Raw genomic sequence first — 22,493 nt, forward strand, 5'->3', positions numbered from 1 at the left:
CTAGAAATATCCTCTACAGAGACTTCAAACTTCCAAAAGATGGTGCAGATGTATAAAAATGTTCAAGAAGAGTTGCAGAAATCAATGGATGCCAAACATGTCATGGGATATTATGAGAAACGGGTGATATTTCAATGAGTACCCTTAATTTTCCAGTTGACAAAATGAAACGTCAAAATCAAATGTGCTCCCTCACTCCACCCCTCTGCAAATGCACACAGGTTTCACTGGAAGACCAGATGCTGGGCTGGATGCTCTATGGGTCTGATCCAATACAGCAATTACTGATGCCCTGTAGAGCTCCCATAGCACCCTAGGCTTCTTTTCATAGCATTTAATGCTCTGTATTGTAATTGATTTTTAAATTTATTTAGCAGGATCCTGAATTTAACTCACACCACATCTCAGAAGTACGGAGAAATCGTAGTCCCTTTGTTAACTCATCCAGCCTTCTTCCTCAGGACCCACCTACTGGTAAGGAGTAAGAATAATTATTTAAATCCTTCCTTGTTTAAATTTAATCTGATCCAATAACTTAAACAGCCCCTTTAGGTGATGTTAGTCTTCTAAGAAAACAAAAGCTCCGTCTGTCAGATTTCTTACTCCTTCAGCTCCAACTCGCTAACTGTGTGTATGCCTATGGGAAGGTGTGGGGTTGCTGACCGTGTGACCAATGGGAAGACGGTGGTCTTTGGGACCTTCTTCTATCCTTGTCCACTTAGTTGCTCTCTGTGTTGCTGGCATTGCAGCTAAAGCCTGTGGCTGGTGTGATACATGAATCTCTCTCTCTCTCTCTCCCTCCCCCCACCCCCCCCCCTCTCTCTCTCTCTCTCAAAGGCCCTCTTCAATGCACTCTGCCTCCCCTGAGCTCCTTCCAGTATTACATAGTCCTTTGACTTCTGGCTGTGATTTCCATTTCATCCTGCCCCATCTTGCAATCCCTCACCCCCCTCACTAGCACTGTGGATCCCCAGCCAGATTCTCAGATATTCTCAGTCACAAGGGCCCCATGTGGTAAACACAGGTGACTCTAAGGTTCAACCTCATGACCTTCCACCACCTAGGCATGCTGGTCCCACTAGGGTTGATAGGAGGCAGCCTGCAGTAAGGCCTCTTCTCAGGGTCTCAAATGGGGAGTCAGGAGAAGAACCCTCTTCTGCCCTTGGTGTCTCCCCCACTCACCTGATACACAGAGCATCTCTGCTCTGCTCCTTTCTTGCTCTTCCTGCCCACAATCCTGGAGCTGAAGAAGAATGCCTTCCTTCCCTGCTTCCTTGGTAACACACCTTCCTTATACCAAAGCGTAGTTAGACCCCCTCTATGGAATTCTTCTCTACCCCAGGAGAGAACTCTCATCTAGGGTTGGTCTCTTTCTTTTTTTAAATATATTTTTATTGATTTCAGAGAGGAAGGGAGAGGGAGAGAGAGATAGAAACATCAATGATGAGAGAGAATCATTGATTGCTACATGTCCCACACTGGGGATTGAGTCCACAACCTGGCATCGAACCCACAACCCAGACATGTGGCCTGATGGGGAATCAAACTGGTTCATAGGTCGATGCTCCACCACTGAGCCATGCCAGTTGGGCCAGGCTTGGTTTCTAATGGATGGGGGGTGAAAGTGAATGGAAGAATTTAGAAAATCTTCTCTCAGTTCAATAACCTGGTTTTTGAGAGTACTGTTTGGCTGCATGATCTTATTTCCAAGGTCAGAAGCTGGAAAATAATCCTATCTCTCTCTGCATTACAAGTGTCTGCAGAACAGTGTCTGGCAACCCAGTAAACAATCAATGTTCTCTTTCTGTATCAAATCTCTTATTCTCCCTCTGAAACTGGTTGGTGTCTTGGGCCAGTTAGGAAAAATGTGTGCTAGGAAAAGCAAAAGAAAAAAATTATGTTAATAATTTCTAAGATATTAACTTTATTAACATTTACATTTTACCATACTTCAAAATTATCAACAAGTATATGCTTGTAGAGGAATTCAAACAATAAGTTATCAAGATTACTAAGTGAATAAAGATTTACATAAAAAAGGTTACTAAGTGAAAGTCCTCATTTAATTTCTAATATTTTCCCTGGGCTCGTCCCCCAAACTACTCTTCTCCCTAAAGATAATGACCGTAAGCACTTTGGGTGGGTCTCTTTACTTATTCATTTCCCCAATTACACTAGGAGCTTTTTGAGCTGGTCTCTGTAATCCCACAGGACATCAGTAAATATTTGATGAATGAATAAATGATTGAATGATGAATAATCAAATAATGCAGAGTAAATGAAATAGCTTTAAGAAAAAAATTTATTGTTATATAAACTTGTTAAGACGTTACTTAGTTTTGAGTTTTCTTGATAGGATTACATTGAATTAAAGTAGAACAGATTAAATTATGAGGCCTCATTTTTCTAGGCTCTGGAGATAAAGAAGTGAATCAGGGGCAAGATGTCTGCTCTCAAAGAGCTTACCTTCTAGTGGAGAGTGTGGGTGGGAGATATAAATGAGTAAAAAGAAAAAGTGAGTAACCTGAGATTATGCTAGGTGATGTGAGATGGGGTAATGTGAGAAAGAATGATGGGAGGAGGAAAAGTGCTTTAGATTGGGTGGTCAGGAGAGGCTTCTCTGAGGAGTGGCATCTGAGCTAAGATTTGAATAACAAGAAAGCAGACTTATAAAGATCTGGGGTCAGAGTATTTCATGGAAAAGAAATGAATTTAATTTAGCAGGTTCCTAGGATAAAAAAAAAAAAAAAGGCAAGTGTGCCCTAGCTGGTTTGGCTCAGTGGATAGAGCGTTGGCCTGTAGACTGAAGGGTCCCGGGTTCAGTTCCCATCAAGGGCACATGCTGGGGTTGTGGGCTTGATCCCCAGGAGGGGGCATGCAGGAGGCAGCCAATCAATGATTCTCTCTTACCATTGATGTTTCTATCTCTCTCTCCCTCTCCCTCTCCCACTCTGAAATCAATAAAAAATATATATATATTTAAAAAAGCAAGTGTTACTGGAGTACAGCAAATGAAGGTGAGAGGTAGGAGGTGAGTTCAGAGAGATAGGTGATGATATCCAGGCTACACAGGGCCCTATGGGGCATGATAAGGAGTTTGAATTTTTCTAAGAGCAACAAGGAGCCATTGAAAGATGTGGCAGATGGAATTTTCTAAAGATAGGTGCACCAATATGTATCCCATCCATGCTCTTCTTACAAAGTGACTGAAACTCTACCATTGAGCATGGGGTCTACGGTCCCTCAATTTGAGCCTAGGCCTGGGGCTTGTCACTAACCTGACAAATAGAGTGTGCAGGCATGAAGCGATGTGACTTGTAGGTAGATCATCACAAGAATCCAGCTTTCTCTATCTCGACACTTCTCAAGGGAACCTAGATACCATGCTGTGACAAAGCCCAAAGTCTTCACAGAGAGATGACCTGAGGGCCCCTGTTGGGGAGGTCCTGAAACTCCCAGCCAGCATCAACCACCAGTCACGAGAGAATGAGTCTGGAGATCTTTATAGAATAAATTTATGGACAGTGGCTCATGGTATGACCATCAGAATAATTTAAGTCCAGTGTCTTCGTCCCACCCAGTGCCACTCTGCTCAGGATTCAGATTTCTAGCAGAGGCAGAGAGTCTAATGGGTCCAGCTAGTACAGTCAGCTGCCTAATCCTAGAGAGCACAGGGACTGTGATGGAGTCCAGGATCCAGAATAAATCTGTGATATATGGAATGAACAACAGTTCAATTAATTTCTGGAGTATTTTGATAAATTTTATAGCCACTGATGAACCATGTAATTTTTCAGACTGAAGAAAAGAAACTATGGTCCAAAGAAAAGGCTAAGAGGCAGGAAATTATTTAAAAGGCAAGGGGCCCTGACAATCAACATAGCAATCACAATTCTTAGGATGAAGCACATCACTTCGGTCTTCATTAATAAAAGTCAAAGCATTTGATCTATTACACTCTCATTAAATGTCTCTACTCTTTCTTCCATTTAGAGAATTGTTCACTGTGATGATACATTTTTATAGTTTGATCAATCCTACAGCAGATTACACTTCTTGAATAAATATGGAAATGAATTTTTATGATTACAAGTTAGAAATAGTACATTAATAGCTATAGTTAAGGTAGTTTTGTAAATCCCACATAAAGTTATAATAAGTAAATTTTAATACAAACCTAGTTCAAGATTTTTTCCCCCCTCAAATTTTAGGGCCTATAAATTTTCTTATGAAAGCATGTGGTCTTTTGGGTTAAATGTTGTATTCCACTACTCAGAAATCCTTTTAGAAATCTTTCTCTAAGTGCTATAATATTGACTGGCCAATGCTGAGCTCAAAGTAGTTGCAGAGAATCGTTATTGGCTTAGTTACAGCTTGGCAAAGCCAAGAGAGTAAACGAGTAAGAGTTATTGGATCAGAAAAACCATCCAAAGATAAAAAGCTCTATTTTTAAAAGTATAGAGATGCATGATATGTTAAATTCTAATAAAACAATATAAAATTTCTTCCAAATAACCCTCAAACCTTTCTACACATTTTATTTAAATCATCTCCCAAAAAAGATCATGATTGTGCTTCTCCAAGACTCCAAAATGTTAAATCACATGCTTAAAGTTACCCAGTAAATTAGTGTAAAAGTTTGGGCAAATTTTTTTTCATCATATATTTAATCCACTATGCAATGAAAGTTAAATGTAAACCTCTAATTATTCATAGTAACATATAGATAACCATTAAATAAATTAAACCCAAACCCCTAAAATTTTAAATAATTGCACCTACTGTTTACATATTTGCTATTAATACACACTTATAACTCTATGATCTACATTTTTCTTTGATTCCTTAGTATAATCCTCCTACCTTTTCCCTCATATTGGACAAAAGGAAACCTATCCAATCCCTCTCACTTGAGAATGCTCACCAGGGCATACGTATTTTAATACAGTAAGATTTTTAGTTCATTTTTCCTTTCCAAACAAGGGAATATCTTCCATTGTCAACTTAATCCTAAAGTACTAATGGGCACTAACTAGTGCCCATTAAACTAATTTGCTACTTCATTAGCTAGTTGAAAACAATAAGTTGATACTTCTCTTGAGTAGTAAAATGAACTTTATAAAACCATTGACAAGACAATCTACTAATCTTCTGATCTACAATAGAGTGGCTGCTACTACAGATAGCATGTCTGAGGTCTACAGAAGACATTGTTCCATGAATTTAATTCATCAAGCATTTGTTGAATTTATACTACTTAAATGTGCAAGACTTGCTATATGTGTATAGAGTAAAAACTGGGAGCAGAGCACAATTTTTCTTTAGCTTGTGGGTAATTTCCTTATAACAATTCCTCCACTTAGCACCTGGAGTATTAGTCTTTAACATCTAGTTACTGACAGCTTAAAAGCAAGGCAGCATATTAGGTACTGGGCTTAGGCAGTGAGCAAAGCAGGCAGTGACCTCTGCCCTAGTGGAAGTTATGTTCAAGAGTATGGTTGTGCTCTAGACATGAAAGGGAATAGTAATGAAATATGAGTGACAATTTCCTTCTCCCATGAATTAACAACTCAGGTTATATCTGTTCAATTTTTGCTTTTTGAGCTCAATGTTTATTAAGTACTTACATGTGCTGGCTAAATCCTGTTAAACAGAATGGTCTTGATCCTAATCAGAAGCAAGAGAGGAGAGAATCATGGTAAGTGCCATAAAGAAAAAGAACAGGTTCTTATGAGAGAACTCAAGGCCCAGTGCATGATATTTGTGCACTGGGATGAGGGGCCTCTCATAGTCCGGGACCTCTCAGAGGATGTCCACATGTGGCAATCAGACATCCCTCTCACAGTCCAGGACCCCTTGCTTCTTACTGCCTGCCTGCAGCGGAGGCAGGAAAGGCCCCAGCCACCACCACTGCGCTCGCCAGCCATGAGACCGGCTTCTGGCTGAGTGGTGCTCCCCCTGTGGGAGCACACTGACCAACAGGGGGCAGCTCCTGCGTTGAGTGTCTGCCCCCTGGTGGTCAGTGCGCATCATGGCGACTGGTCGTTCCGCCGTTTGGTTGATTTGCATATTAGCCTTTTATTATATAGAATTCACTGTGAGACCTCGTAGAACTACAGGAGGTAAAACTAAAGAAAGGGGTGGGAGGCGGGCTCCCAATGACTGGGTACCCCTGGATTTTTTATTTTTCACACTTATCCACACACAGCCTCAAGCTATTAGTCAGTTTTACCCACCTCAGCACGGGTTCCTGTGGATGTTTCAGCTTGTGTGTTTCCGCTCCATTAACTTGTTTCTCTGTATTCTCCTGTCAGTCTCTCCAGTTGTGGCAATGGTTTGCCTTGTGACCTCACTTCTCTTACAAATGTAAGAAGAGTTGATTTTTCAGTTTAGCTTTTTACTTGTTAGGATAGAGAGGTGACTCCAAGCTTCTTATGTGCTAGACAAAAAACTGGAAATATGCACTGAATCTTTAAATTTGGAAATAACAGTCATATCTACTCTGTTATGTGTTATTTAGAAACATAAAATATTCTTTCTCTTATTTTGGCCTCCTTTAATATCTTCCAATCCTATATAATAAAACCCTAATATGCAAATCGACCGAACAGTGGAACAATCGGCGAAACGACCAGTAGCTATGACGTGCACTGACCAACAAGGGGCAGATGCTCAATGCTGGAGCTGCCCCCTGGTGGTCAGTGTGCTCCCACAGGGGGAGCAACGCTCAGCCAGAAGCTGGGCTCACGGCTGGCGAGCACAGCGGAAGTAGCGGGAGCCTCTCCTGCCTCTGCTGCAGGTGGGCAGTAAGGAGCAAGGGGTCCTGGACTGTGAGAGGGCGCAGGCTGGGCTGAGTGACCCCACATTAGTGCACGATTTCATGCACTGGGCCTCTAGTAGTTTTATAATTTTCTCCATAAAGATCTTATACATCTTTTTTAGTCAGCTCAGGCTTCCATAACAAAATACCACGGACTGGGTAGCTTAAAAACCAGAAATTTATTTTCTCTATTTTGGAGGCTGAAAGTCTGAAACTATGGTGCCAGCATCCTGGGTTCTGGTAGGAGCTCTCTTCCTGGCTTGCAGATGGTTGCTTCCTTGCTATCTCCTCAAATGTCAGAGATTCTGGTGTCTCTTCTCCTAAGGGCACCACTTCTATTGGATCAGGACTCTACCCTTATGACCTCATTTAATCTTAATCACCTCCTTAAAGGCTCTCTCTCTAATACAGTTTCATGGGGGAAATTCCATATATGAATCTCAGGGAGGATACAATTTAGTCCAAAGCATGTTTTGTTAGATTTAGTTCTAAATACTAAGTATTTTTATGCTATTATAATTGATTTTTTCTTATTATACTTTTAAGTGTTTTATAGTAAACTAGTGGCTCGGTGCATGGATTCGTGCACATTGAAAGGAAATTATTTAGAAGAAATATTTTAATATCCCTATTCGCCCTTTCTCTATAATAGAAGTGTCAGAAATGAAAGAAAATTACTAAAATAGTGAAAATAATATATAAATTGATTAATAAACAACAACATAACAACAAAGACATCATATAAAAACATTGATAAAAACAATGACTGATAAATTGATTACACTTATCTCCCTGTACACCACATTGAGTAAAAACACTTTCAGAGGGTTTGACTAATTTCCCTTGTGATGAAGTATTTACAACTTTAACGTCACACAGTCTTTGAACTCGAGAGAAAGCAACATATAACTGATCATGTCTGAAAATGGGTTCAGGTAGGAAATACTGACAGTCCTTGGGTTATGGACGTTGTTTTGTGGTTACTTCACCATCTCCCATTTATTTATAAAAAAAAAAAAAAAAGTTTATTTTTTTATTATTTATTTACCATAAATAAAGGTCAGAAATTATCTTTCTTTTAATTTTTTTTTTACTGTTTCACTTCATTACTGCTGTGTATGTGCTCCATGTGAGTGATTTAGGTGCTTATCTAGGAGGGTTCTGACTTATGGCAAAAATTGCACTACCTTGCTCGGTAGGAACAGATCTCTGACGTAACCCAAGGACCTACTGTATTCCTACTCTGTTTATAGTTTGTCCTTGTGATTTATTAATAATCGCAAATGCTGGTATTATGGGAAACTGTCTTCAAATTAATTTAAATGGGAGGCCAGTGTCAGACGGGGACAAATCAATTCTTGGAATCAGAACAACCTCTCCTTCCACAGATCAGGTTAATACTTCAGCTTCAATTATGTTAGGTCACAATCTTTGATAATAAATCTAGTACCATTACAAAGACCCCATGGAGTCAAGACAGTCTCTTCAATAAATGGTGTTGGGAAAATTGGACAGATACATGCAAAAAAGTGAAACTAGACCACCAACTTACACCATACACAAAAATAAACTCAAAATGGATAAAGGACTTAAACATAAGACGGGAAACCATAAAAATACTAGAGGAATCCACAGGCAGCAAAATCTCAGACATATGCAGAAGCAATTTCTTCACTAATACTGCTCCTAGGGCGATGGAAACTAAAGGGAAAATAAACAAATGGGACTACATCAAAATAAAAAGCTTTTGCACAGCAAAGGAAACCATCAACAAAACAAGAAAGCCCACTGCATGGGAGAACATATTTGGAAATGTTATCACCAATAAGCGTTTAATCTCCAACATTAAAGGGAACTCATACAACTTAATAAAAGGAAGATAAACAACCCAATCAAAAAATGGGCAATAGACCTAAATAGATACTTTTCAAAAGAAGACAGAAGGAAGGCCAAGAGACATATGAAAACCTGCTCAAAGTCACTAATTATACGAGAGATGCAAATCAAAACGACCATGTGGTACCATCTCACACCTGTCAGAATGGCTATCATAAACAAATCAACAAATGACAAGTGCTGGTGAGGATGTGGAGAAAAAGGAACCCTTGTGCACTGCTGGTGGGAATGCAGACTGGTGCAGCCACTGTGGAGAACAGTATGGAGTTTCCTCAAAAAACTAAAAATGGAACTCCCATTTGACCCAGTGATCCCATTTCTAGGAATATATTCCAAGAAACTAGAAACACCAATCAGAAAGGATAAATGCACCGCTATGTTCATAGCAGCACAATTCACCATAGCTAAGATTTGGAAATAGCGTTAAGTGCCCATCAGATGAATGGATTAGAAAACTGTGGTATATCTACACAATGGAATACTACACTGCGGTAAAAAAGTAGTTCTTACCATTTGCAACAGCATGGATGGAACTGGAGAGCACTGTGCTAAGTGAAATAAGCTAGTCAGAGAAAGATAAATATCACATGATCTCACTCATTTATGGAATATAATGAACAACATAAACTGAACAAAAACAGATTCAGAGACAGAGAGGCATTGATCAGACCGTCAAACCTCAGAGGGAAGGTAGGGGAGGGTGGAGGTAAGGGCGAGAGACCAACCAAAGGACTTGTATGCATGCATATAAGCCTAACAAACGGACACAGACAACAGGGGGGTGAGGGCATGAGTGGGGGTAATGGGGGGGTAATGGGGGGATAAGGACACATATGTAATACCTTAATCAATAAAGAAATTTAAAAAAAAATTGCCAGTGCAAATCATATGTACTGGCCAGTTGGATGGACGTATGTTCGGTCACTTAGCCTTTTATATATATAGATGGACATGTCAGAACTTTTTTGAGTAATGATCTTTTAAGCATGTAACAGATCTAATAATACCAAACTTCAACTTTTTTGAAAATTTCTTTATTTCAGAGTCATTACCACATGTTCACATAATTTTCAAAATCTTGTGTTTATAATTGATCACTACAAGATCCCTTATCATATACATACTAGAAAGAGGGAAAAAGTTCTGTACAATGTTTAGTAGTTACATGATTTTAGTGAAAGCTGAAAACTCCCAATGCATTACTCATAGAATAACCACTCACAAATACAAGAAGCTAAGCAATAAAGGAAAATCTTTCTGTCATAGAAAAAATGCTAAAGGCATTTTATAAGATAAATGCTTTAAGTTAGCACACATCCTATTGATTAAATAAAACTGTTGTATAAGTTGATACTTTTTGCTCTTGAATATGTGTAGTATGGTGTTATCCATTTATTTGACATTTAAATACATAAAATTTCAAGTCTGGGTTCTCAAAACAGTTGCTGATATTTTCGATAGTGTCTAGTATACTCAGAGTGGTTTCTTCATTTATCTTCTCTTCTTTCATAAAGTTTAGTGAGACTGTGCAATACTGGAGCAATAATCTAGAATGTCCTGAATAGTGAATTCCATTGTAACACCAGATCCAGGATAACAGCGAGCTATCAAACCTTCAAAGTGCTTGTACTGGCGTATAAATTCATCCTGCATGGAGTGCCACACCACCTATTATAAAAACAAAAATAAAAGTCATACTATGAGTGGAAAGAATACACAATTAAGTGTGCAGAAATAATGTCAAGACATAGTCTAAAAATTAAGCAGAGTGTAATAGTGAAAAAACATGCATCCTAGCTTCTTCTACTTACAAGATACGTGTGTTACACCATCACTCTGTGCCCTAAGTTCTTCATCTGCAAACTGGGATGATAATGATGATAATGATAATAATAATAATAATAATAATAATAATAATAATAATAATACCTTTCTCCTAAGTTTCTTATGAGGATTAAATACTGAGTGGAGTAAAGTGCTTACAACAGTGTTTGACACAGTAAGCACACATTACATTTTAGCTATTATTATATCTAACTACAATATCCAACACAGATATGGAGATGCACAATTATGTATGGAACTAAGACTAGTGACAAAATGAAATGCAATAGTTAATACTTCAATTTCATTTCAAGGAAAAATTTAAAATTCCTTTATCTAAAATTGATTATATAAAACACTGCTTGATGCCATAGTGGACACACCAAGATGAGACAGGATTACCTGCAATCCAAAGAATTTATAATCTGTAGACAATTACACACATTGACATATTAGTTAGCACTAGGTTACATTTATTGATGCTTACTCTGTATCAGTACAGTACAAAGTACTTTATGTATACATTAGCCTATTTACGTCTCATGACAACCTGGTGGGGGAAGGTCTACTGGTATGATCATCATCCCTGTCTGACAGTTGAGGAAATGTATACTTCCAGGAATTTTCCTCATAAACCCTAAATCATATAAATCCCCAATTCCTGCCAATTTAAGACTAATTACTAAACAGTATTACACTTTTTGCTTTTCATCTTTTAGCTCACAGCATTTCTGTCACCTGAAGTACCACTCCTCCCACTTTATCCGTTAAATTACTATCTGACTTTCAGAGGCTAACACAAATGTAATACCCTACACGAAGCCTTTGATGATGTTGAAATAAGAACTAGTCTCATCTCTGGGTCTTTCAATATGGTTTATAAAAAATAATGGTTTGATTTGGAGTTTCAATCTGGCGCTCCCTTCCATGTGCTTTGGGATCTTGGTCATATTATGCCACCTTTTTAAGCTTTGATTTTCTCATCTATAAAATGGCAGTAATAATAATAGTAACATCTACCATATAAGGGAGGTATTATTTCCACTTATCAAATAAGAAAACTGAGGCCCAGAGAGGATAACTAACTTGCCCAAAGTCAGGTTAGCTTACTCTGGACTCAGATTATGAACCCATTTCTAACTCCAACCCAAGCTCAGAATCATTCCACTGTACTACACTTTATTCCATTTACTTACTCCTCTCAAATATGAAAAATACCCCAAACCCACAAAAAACCCACCCCCAAACAAAAGAGAAACAACTTAATGCCTCAAACAATAAAACATAAATATAAAATATATAGGGAAAGCCATATAAACTTATATAATTCCTTCCTTCCTCAGAATTCATTAATTTGGTCTATACTTTATGGAACTTTCCTCCTGCACTAAAATTAAAATATCTGTAGCATTTCTAGATGAATATTTTGGAGAAAAGCAATATATGTAAGGATGTGCAATCTAGGGTGGTTAAAAGAACTAAGCATACCTGCAGTAAATTCTCCTCTTCACATAAATGTTTATCGACCTTCTTGTAGAGGTTGTCTAGACCTTTTTTCACTTCCTTTCCAGGATACTCTTTAATAACTTTACGAAGTTCTTGTTTGTTAAATGCAAGTTGATAGCTTACTTCTTCCTCTCTTATACCTTGTGCTACACGAGCTTCAACGCCTTCAAAGAAATGCTTTAAGGAAATGAAAAGAAATAATGGCTAAAAGCTGCTTTTATTTTCACTTAAATGTAAAAAAAACAAACTGATTATAATATGTATTCACTATGTAAAAACCAGGCAACGTGTAAAAATATAAATGATAAAAAACAATCACCTATTACACTACCACTCAGAGATAACCACTGTTAACATTTTAGATTCCTATCTAGGCTTCTTATGTGTGGGGTATATAAATCTATAAATATAAAAGCCTAAGCGGCCCTGGCCGGCTTGGCTCACTGGATAGAGCGTCAGCCTGCAGACTAAAGGGTCCCAGGTTCGATTCCGGCCAAGGGCACATGCCTGGGTTGTAGGCTTGATCCCCAGTGGGGGGCGTGCGGGAGGCAGCCAACCAATGATTCTCTCTCATCATTGATGTTTCTCTCTCTCTCTCCTTCTCCCTTCCTCTCTGAAATTAATAAAGAAATATATATTTTTTAAAAAAGCCTAAGCGACCAAACAACCAAATGACTGGTTGACTGGTAGCTATGACATGCACTGACCACCAGGGGGCAGACACTCAACGCAGGAGCTACCCCCTGGTGGTCAGTGCACTCCCACAGTGGGAGCGCCACTCAGCTGACCGACAGGCGCCAGACCCCGGGCTCACGGCTGGCGATCACAGCTGTGGCAGCGTGAGCCTCTCCTGCCTCCGTGGCAATGCTACTGAGTGGTGGTGGCAGCAGGCGCAGCGGGGCTGGATTGAGCGGGATCGGCACGGCGCCTGGCCTGGGCTTGGGCTCCTTCCTGGCCGCCTGCCGCTTTGTGCAGTCCAACATCCCCCGAGGGATCCCGATTGCAATAAGGCGCAGGCCAGACTGAGGGACCCCACCGGTGCATGAATCTGTGCACTGGGCCTCTAGTCTATATATATAAAAGCCTAATGGACTGAACAACCGTTCGACTGGTAGCTATGACACGCACTGACCACCAGGAAGCAGACGCTTCAACAAACAGGCATGGAAAAATGGAACAGATTAATGAATCTCAGAGGGGTGGGGAGAGGAGGGAGATGGAAAGAGATTAACCAAAGATCTTATATGCATACTAGAGGCCTGGTGCATGGATGCACCAGTGGGGTCCCTTGGCCTGGCCTGCAGGGATCGCGCCGAAACCGGCAGTCTGACATCCCCTGAGTATTCCCGGATTGCGAGAGGGCGCAGGCCAAGCTTAGGGACCCCACTGGTGCACAAATCCGTGCACTGGGCCTCTAGTGAGATTATAACTTTGTATGTTGTATTTTCCATTTAATATTTTATGATTCTTCTCCTCGAAGTATAAATTTTAATGTCTGCATTGTATTCCATCCAATGACTGAACTACAGTTTATTTATTCATTCCTCCAGTATTGGACATTTAATATTTTTCACTTTTTTCAGTGTTGGCAAAATCTACTCAGATTTCAAACAATCTATTATAAATACAGTTGTCATAAATATCTTTTGTACATCAGTATTTACTCACATTACTGATTACTTTCCGGCATAAATTTCTAGGACTATAATTCCTCAGTTGAGGAGTAAGTATACTTGTAAAAGTATTCTGAAGATTCTTCATATATACAAATTACTTCCAAGAAAAGTTCATTCAGTTTATATTTGTCAACAGTATATGAGACTCACCATATAGCAATCTTACTATATTACTATGAGCATTATCACAACTTAAAAAAATAGTTGTCATTTTGATGAGTGAAAGAAGTTTATTTGTTGCTTTATTTCACAATATTTTGGCTACAAATGAAGTTAACTTGCTTTCATATGTTTAGTACGATTTCAGAATTGTTGCTCATTTATATATGGGAGTCTTAGTGCTTTCCTTATTTATTTTAAAAAGATCTTGTATATTAAATATACTCATTGCTGTATTGTTACAAATATTCGTTTTAGGCAGTCTTTTAAGTATATATGTACTTTTGTTTTTTTAATCCTCACCCAAGGATATGTTTACTAGTATTGATTTTTAAAAGAGAGAGAGAGAGAGAGAGAGAGAGAGAGAAACATGATAGATGTAAGAGAAATATGGATCGGTAGCCTCCTATACATGCCCTGATGGGATTGAAGCCAAAACCTTTTTGTGTATGGGGAAAACTGAACCACCCGGGCAGGGTTATTATTATTTTTTTTAATATGTCATTTTATTGATTGGCATACTTTTATTTGAGCATTATACACTATGATTTAATACTGATAAACCAAATCCCTTCTTAATACTTTCCTCTAAAATTTTCTTAGCAATTATTATTTGTTTATTCTTAAGTTAATTTTTGATAATAATTTTTTGACAAGTCTATTCCTGAGGCTTTTTAAAATTTATTTCTACATAACATTTAACTGGTTATTATGACATAAGGAAATAAACTGTTTTTTTGATATATTTATTTTGAATCCTACCACTTTACCAGAGACCAATCATTTTAGCATATTATATACAGGTAATTATAATCTTGACTCTTTATCTTTTATTTATGCTTTAGGTATTACTGCATTGGCTGGAGCTTCCATAACAATGTTAAATTAATAAAGGCTCTAGCAATATTTCTGCTTTAATTTGATTTCAAAGGGAATGCTTCTAATATTATAGTTAAGTATCACATAGCTTTAGGTCTGAGACAGACCTTTCCCCCTAAAGCAGTGGTTCTCAACCTTCCTAATGCCACGACCCTTTAATACAGTTCCTCATGTGTGGTGACCCCCAACCATAAAATTATTTTCGTTGCTACTTCATAACTGTAATTTGGCTACTGTTATGAATCGTAATGTAAATATCTGATATGCAGGATGTATTTAGGCGACCCCTGTGAAAGGGTCGTTCGACCCCCAAAGGGGTTGCGACCCACAGGTTGAGAACCGCTAATACCTGTCCTTAAGTTTCATAAGGTATTGATTCTGCATTTGGTTAAAGTTCTCTTGAATATTTCTTTGAATTGTTGACAACAGATGCATATTTTTTATTTTGCCTCTAATTTAAAGTTAAAAACTTATAAAAGATGACTAATCCCATTGTGGACAAAGTTAGTTGGGGGTCCATTTCAGCTTATACAGTAATCTTAATGTCGTAGATAGTATTTACGACTAAGTGAAACGATGCATAATGAAACTAATTTTACCATAGGCTAATTACTACAAATAAGACTTAAGTTCCTGGCATCTCAGCAACCTTGGAAAGAAACAACATTGAATGAAATTACCTTATTCAAGGACTTTCTGTACTATGTTGCAAAGTTTCCTAAAACCTTCATTTCTTAATTTTAATGACTGAACTTGCTGTAGGGAATGATTCAAGTGAGGAAAAGAAGGGAAAGGAAAAGGCAATGCACAAAACAATTTTTGGTCTTTCTTTTATCTTGATAAAATTTTAAAATCTTCATCTGAAGTAGGGATAAAGGTTAGTTAAAACTTCAGGCAAGTTTATTTACTTTTAGTGTCTTCATTTGTAAAATACAGATAATACTATCTTACCCCACATCATTGTTTACAAGAATTAAAACAAATGATGTATACAGAGCATCTAGCAGTGTTCTGGCAGCTCCAGTAACTGAGTCTCTCTTCTTTCCTTATCCTCCTGCATTCATACATGAGCAAATTTAGGATAAGTGTCTGTTGTATTTTTCATATGTAAACATATGTATATGTATTCAAAACCAGGAAAAAGATACTAAGTGAAAATATACTTACATTTAGTTTTTCAAGAGGCTGCCCTAAAGAGTAAATGACATAAGACTGCAGGTGATCTGTGTATTTTTGTTTGGCTTCTTTTTTCTCAGCTTCTAGACATGAGATTTTCAAACGAGAAAGTGTTGCAAAAATATGGTGAAAGTTTTCCATCATAACTACATCTCTGGGGGTCTTCTGGCTTTCATTAGCTACTTTCTCCACTAAATAAAAACAGGAAAAAACCCAAAATATCCTGATATGAGTATGACCATATTTAGCTATAAAAACATTTATGTGATGTTTTTCATTTGTAAGTTTAAGAAGTAAGCACATTTCTAGACTGAATAAAATATATTGCACTGAAGGATCTTCACATCCACCTAAACCTAATAAAAATATCATTCTAAAACAGTCCCATATATATTATTATGCAATAAAGGTGGCTTTTCAAATCTGTGGGGAAATGATGAGTTATTCAGAATGTGTTAGGACAACCTAACACATTTGGGTTACTATTTTACATCTTTCAGACAAATAAATTTTAAATTGCCCTAGTACTTCAAATGTAAAAATAAAAAAGTGAATATAATCATAAGAATTAAGGAGAAATAAAGCTAATTAAAAAATAATTTTGTGATGGTATGACCTTCCTAAGAATTCCCCAAAACTTAGAAGTCATAATGGGAAAAGTGGATAAGTTAGACATAAAATTTGAAAGCTCTTACACTGTAAAAAATATCATAAGCAAAATAAATGTATAGCCTGTTAATTTGATAAAGAATAAAAGAATTTATAATACCTAGTAATCTTCATCATTGGTACAGATGTGACAGAAACTTTCACCAACTGCTAATAGCACTAAACTGGTATGATCTCTCTAAATGGCAATTTAGCAAAAGCTTTGAGATATATACAAATCTTTTGACCCTGCAATTCCATTTCTAGTAATTTACCCTAAGGAAATTATTGGACAAACACACAAAAATATATGCAAGAAAATAGAAAGAAACTAAATGCCTATTAATAGGTGATCTGGTGATAAATACATGAAATACTATGTATTCATCATAAATGAGTATGATTATCTATATTAACTAACAAGGAAAGACTTGGATTATAATCTAGCAGGCTCCAAAACAGTGAATAAGGTATGATACAACTTTTTATATTAGAGAACATACACATATAATATATGCATATTTATAAGAGGAAAAGAGACATGGAAAAGTTTATATGAAGGATAAAAATTAAATGGTATCTCTGCATGATGAGATTACATATCTGATTTTTAAAATCTGTCTTCTGATTTTGGCATTTGTGCTCGTTGCATATGCTACTTCAAAATGAGACAAAGCAAAGCTACTTTGAACTGTAAAAGAAAAATATCAACCATACAAACATTGAATCATGTAATTTATCTATCCTCTTGGCCTACTTTTCTGCTGAAAATATGTTACATACAATTGGTGAAATGATCCTACCTCTTGTCAATTCCTGAATACATGCACTTAGATCATTTACTTCAAATTAAATGACACGTCACGCTGTTTCTCTGTAATTTAATTGTGGGATCTGACAGAGGAAGACAGTGAATTATAGAAGTTTAGCATTAACCTACCTCATGTGACAGATATGAGAACTGAGGTCTACAGAAGTGAACTGATTTGCTTTAGGTCACACAGACATCAATGCCTATCATCTTCAGAAGACTTGCTAAAATGCATATGTAATCCGGGAGGTCATTTTTTGTGTTTAAAATGTGAATTCAGTTTTGCATAGTATTAAGCCCATATAAATTCTAAAATCTAAGTGCTTCCTGATGAATATGAATAAGTTTTATGTACTGTTTGTTTTTCAAAGTTCAGAAAATTTTAATTTAGAATATGAAAAACAATGAACGAGTTACCAGAAATAATAAAAACCAACCAAAAAATTCTTTAGAACATTAACAAAAGCTTACCGTTAACAAATACTCCTCTGATAAGTTTAGTATATGCTTTATCTAGATCTCCACGACGCTCAGCATTTTTGAAGATTGATTCTGCAAGCCCAGCAAATTCTTCAAATTCAGCAACAAATGGAAGAATTCCTACTTTACTCTTCTTTGAGATCTTTACTTCTTCCATTTGCCTTATTTGGTTACTCTAAAGTTAGGCAGAAAGCAAGGGAGAGAAATAGCTAAGCAACTTAAAACAAGGTAGTATAATCAAATGTACACATCATGGAGGAAGGATATAATTAATACCTAGAACAATTTGGATGCTTACCAATTAAAGATTAGTAAATAGGGATAAGTAAGAAACTATTGCTATAGGTTAAAAAGTACATATATTCAGGAAAATAAAGTCGCCCTTGGGTATGTTCAGTGGTTAGAGCATTGACCCACACACCGAAGGGTTGTGGGTTAGATTCCCAGTAAAGGGCACATACCTGGGTTGAGCGTTAGATCCCTGTCCCTGGTCAGGGCACAGGTGGGAGGCAACCAATCAATGTGTGTCTCTCTCTGTTCCCCTCCCTCTCTCTCTAAAAATCAATGGGAAAAATATCCCTGGGTGAGATTTAACAAAAGAAAATAAAGTCAAGGGAAAAAAAAATCCAGGTTATTAAAACAAGATGTAATCAAGGCCTATGAACCTTAAGTTCTTTGTTCAAAGTAAAAACAACCAATAAACATTTTTATCATTTATGAAAGGTAGGTATAGGCAATTGCCCATTCTGGGGCACAGCTGATACCAGAGCACATACAGAATCTCTCCAGGTTTCTTCTAGTTGGTGCCCAAGTGGCCAAGTTCGAGGACCATAGCCATTTCCAATTCTCTTTAACTTAAAATTTCTGTTTGGATAGACAAGTTCTGTATTTTTGGGGTGTGAAAATAGAGAGGGAGAACAGGCATTTCTACTATGGATTTAGATTACAAAGTTAGTTTTCCATGTATGTACTTGCTACGTATTTTAAATTAGTTCAGGAAAATGCTTATGTATGGATGGTGACAAAGTGCAAAGGGATGTTGCATATAGACAGAATCTAGACATTTGGGTTCATAAAGATCCATGGAATTCAATTATGGTTCTGTGTACTTCTCAGAGGATCTCAATCTATTCACAGTAAGAATACATTGCCAAATACTGTTGGACCATTTTCAACTTCTATATGAAATTCCATTGTGTTGAGATGTTGGGGGTATAACTAGAAAACCATATGACATGTGGATTAGAAAAGTAATTATTTAGGGTATAGGCATTAGTATAAGAAAATACTGTGATTACAGTCAACCGTTTCATATTATCTTTACTACTACTCTACTTCATTAGTATTGATAACTGTGAAGAATAAAAATGGATGTAGTAGAGCCCAGTGTAAGATTCTAGGTACTGAAACCAGACTGTGAGGTATAAATACCAACTCCATCACTTTTTAACTGTTGATTTGGGGAAAGTAACATAACCACTCAGAGCATCTACCTTATGTGGGAGAAAGGACATAGTAAGCACTAATTTGTGAATGTTGGTCTATTGTTGTTAAGCTTTATGAAGATTTTTGTTCTGTGTGGCATTTAAATGCACATAATATAATTATAGCCTGAATACACTTGAACATTAATAGATAATGTTTTAAATGACAGCTGTCTTCTCTGGCTTTGTAACAGGCAGGAGAGATATTCATGATATATACCCACTTTTACATACCAAGTAATTTAATAAAAAAACTTTCTTTAGAATCTGACTCAGTCCAATTTATACCTACAAGCTTACCAAAACAGGAAAAAAATGAAGCTATTAATGATTTTTCCTTTCCTATTAGAAGGAGAAAAATGATGATTTCTGGAAGTTATTTTAAGAACAATTCTTAAAATAGTGATATGATTATTTATTAAAGCTATCTATCTATATAAAACCCTAATATGCAAATAGACCAAACGGCAGAACAACGGAACCAGTCGCTATGACATGTGCTGACCACCAGGGGTCGTGCGTGGAACATGGTGGGTATCGGCCGCAGTGGGATGGTGGGGCGCTGGTCGCTGTCATTGGGGCAAGCCTCTGGTGGTTACTAAAAATTCTTTGCTCCAGCGCACCTGCTGCCAGTGCAGGAGCCGCCACTTGCTGCCAGCCCCAATCACCCCTCAGGGCTTCTCCATCTCCCCCAGCTCCTGAGGGGTGAATGGGGCTGGCAGCTGCCACTTGCACCCACTGCCGGTGATGGCCCTCCTCACACCTGCAGCTGGTGCCAGAGCCACCACTTGCACCTGCTTCTGGCGCCCAGCCGCTTGACGCAGTCAGTGGGTGCGAGCAAAGGCTGCCAGCCCTGATCAACCTGCGGGCTTCTCCACCTCCCCCTGTTCCTGAGGGGCAATCGGGGCAGCAGCTGCGGCTCGAAACCACTGCTGGTGCTGGCCCCAATCGTTCCACGCCTTCAGCGGGTGCGAGCGGGGCCGGCGCCGTCAGCGCATGGGAGTGGCGGCAGCGGGAGAGGGGCTGCTGGAAGACAGGAGACCAGGGGCCGTGACAGGAGGGGCCGGGTGGGGGTGCGGAGGATGGGCCGAGACCTGCCCCTGTGCCCACCATAGCCTTGCAGCCCAGTTCCTTTCAAGGTGCACGAATCTGTGCACTGGGTCCCTAGTTAAATATAAAATGAACAAAGTAAATAAACAATTAAAATGATCCAATTATTAATTTTCTCATTAGAATATGTTAGAAGAAAAACAATAAATCCAAACGATAGTTTTAATTGTTTCATTAACCTTTGGTCACTAATCAGTTGACTGAGATTTCAGTTACCTAGTGGATCTCTTAAGCAGCTACAGTTTCCATGCCACCTACTTGCCAAGATTCAGTGTAGAAGAGAAGCTAACTGGCATGGTATCATCCAACTACCTCTGTTCATATACATTGCAGCCAATACCTTGCTTCAAGGCATTGGGGGTTTTGAACAGCAGATCCCCAAATGGAGAGCTGGAAATCTGTTAAATACATTTACCTATTTTTTGCAATGATTACAATCTAAGTTATTAAAAAAGAACTTACAATGCATTTGTCAAAGTTCCTTTTGACAGTCACCAAAACATTTCCCAATGTAGTGCTCAGAAAAGAAGCAGGGTCCACATTTTGTGCAGTCCACACATGATGACTCATTTTCACTAGCATATAAAGGGAGTTAAAGCTATCAATTTTGTCGCCTAATGCAATTAGGTTATTCAGTTCTGGCTCAATGCAGCGAAATATTTTAGTCATCATTTGGCGGATCATATCTTTCCTGTTCAAAAAACATACAAAATGTAGCAAGTTGTTATAAGCTTCAGGTGTATTCATCTTCCACTTTAATCCACTGGGCATATACAAAATGACTAAAATACGATATTTTCATTAAAAATGTCCAAATATAATGAACTAAGTATTCTTCAGCAGTTTCCAATATAAAAATATTTTTTAAAGTTAAGTTTTATCACTCATTTTATAACTGTCATTTGTAAAGCTGGGATCCTGAAATGTGCTCTGTGATTTCCAAGAAATACATGGCAATTCAAATGCTACTTCCAACCAGCAAACATCAAAATTGATTGCATTTTTTGTACTAGAGCAAAGAGCCATAGAGTCATACAATAGGACAGGTTTTAATTCAGTAAGATGTTTAATAAGACACTGGGCACACCTGTCAGTGCTGAGTGCTGTCAGGTTACTGAGTCATCTGGACGCCTCATTGAGTAGCACTCCTCTATGTTAAATTTAAAGTTTATTTTTTTCCAAAATAACAATAGATAGTAACCAATACATACTCAGATGAAACGGGCAATGGTGTGCCAGAATTATGTTGCCTTGATGACGTTCCTCCATCGAGGTCATCTGCTTCAGTCTGCAAAAATTATTCAGGTACTTTATATAATAAAAGACCAACAATTTGACTAGTTTAGATAGCAAAAGCCTGCTCAGTCTTAAAATTCCTAGGAGAGAATACATTATGAAAAATAATGATTTTTAAGGATAGCATCACTGACAGAACTATATAATTTAGTATGCTACTTAAGAATGATCATGAAGTGCTTTGTTCTTACATTTTACCTGAGAATTATAGGGAAAAGTTGTGTTTATGTGCACATGAGGGGAAAGTGGGAAGACAGAGATACAGGAGATGGAGGGGGGAGGTTGGAATGAGTGGGCAGCTCAACGAAAAACAGAAAACATCCAGAAACAACTTGCAATAGAGAACTAAAAATTAATCTCATAAATCATTCTAATAGAACTTTGGCATTTAAAACAGCTATCAAAAATTCTTATAGAAGTTAAGAAGTAAGCAAATTTACTACTATCACCTGCAACAACAAATTCCCACCCATTTGAGATAATTTCTCATTCATTTTATGACTGCTTTTAATATGTTGGCTCTTTTTTTAAGATGACCTTAATTTTAAAATCACTTTATTTGCATTGTGCTTTTAAGTTCCTCAAAATATTCTAGCAACTATCTCATTTCATTTTCTTAAATTTTTGCCACCCGAGAGGCATGATGAACAGGCATTATAATATCCATTGAACAGATGAGAGATGAGGAAATTGGGGATTAAATAATTGGTTTAAGGTCTTATAGCTAG

General features: G+C 37.7%; 1 protein-coding gene across 9 annotated transcripts in view; it reads right to left on the bottom strand.

The window, feature by feature from the left end:
• Positions 1–9,731: 9,731 nt before the first annotated feature.
• The window catches only part of EXOC1 (exocyst complex component 1), a 54,765-nt gene continuing 42,003 nt past the window's right edge, over positions 9,732–22,493 (bottom strand). For 6 of the 9 annotated variants that reach the window (XM_023758276.1, XM_023758275.1, XM_023758273.1 and 3 more), the window contains 6 exons: positions 21,681–21,757; positions 20,932–21,160; positions 17,867–18,050; positions 15,928–16,127; positions 12,029–12,223; positions 9,732–10,384 (listed from right to left, as the gene is read on the bottom strand). In XM_023758276.1, the coding sequence (XP_023614044.1) occupies positions 10,232–10,384; positions 12,029–12,223; positions 15,928–16,127; positions 17,867–18,050; positions 20,932–21,160; positions 21,681–21,757 (1,038 nt within the window). In that variant the 3' untranslated portion in view covers positions 9,732–10,231. The remainder of the gene's footprint in view (positions 10,385–12,028; positions 12,224–15,927; positions 16,128–17,866; positions 18,051–20,931; positions 21,161–21,680; positions 21,758–22,493) is intronic. The other 3 variants (XM_023758278.1, XM_006093945.3, XM_006093947.3) reach the window with 3 other exon arrangements.

This window comes from Myotis lucifugus, unplaced genomic scaffold (genome assembly GCF_000147115.1).
Source record: "Myotis lucifugus unplaced genomic scaffold, Myoluc2.0 scaffold_127, whole genome shotgun sequence".
NCBI classification, from domain to species: domain Eukaryota; kingdom Metazoa; phylum Chordata; class Mammalia; order Chiroptera; family Vespertilionidae; genus Myotis; species Myotis lucifugus.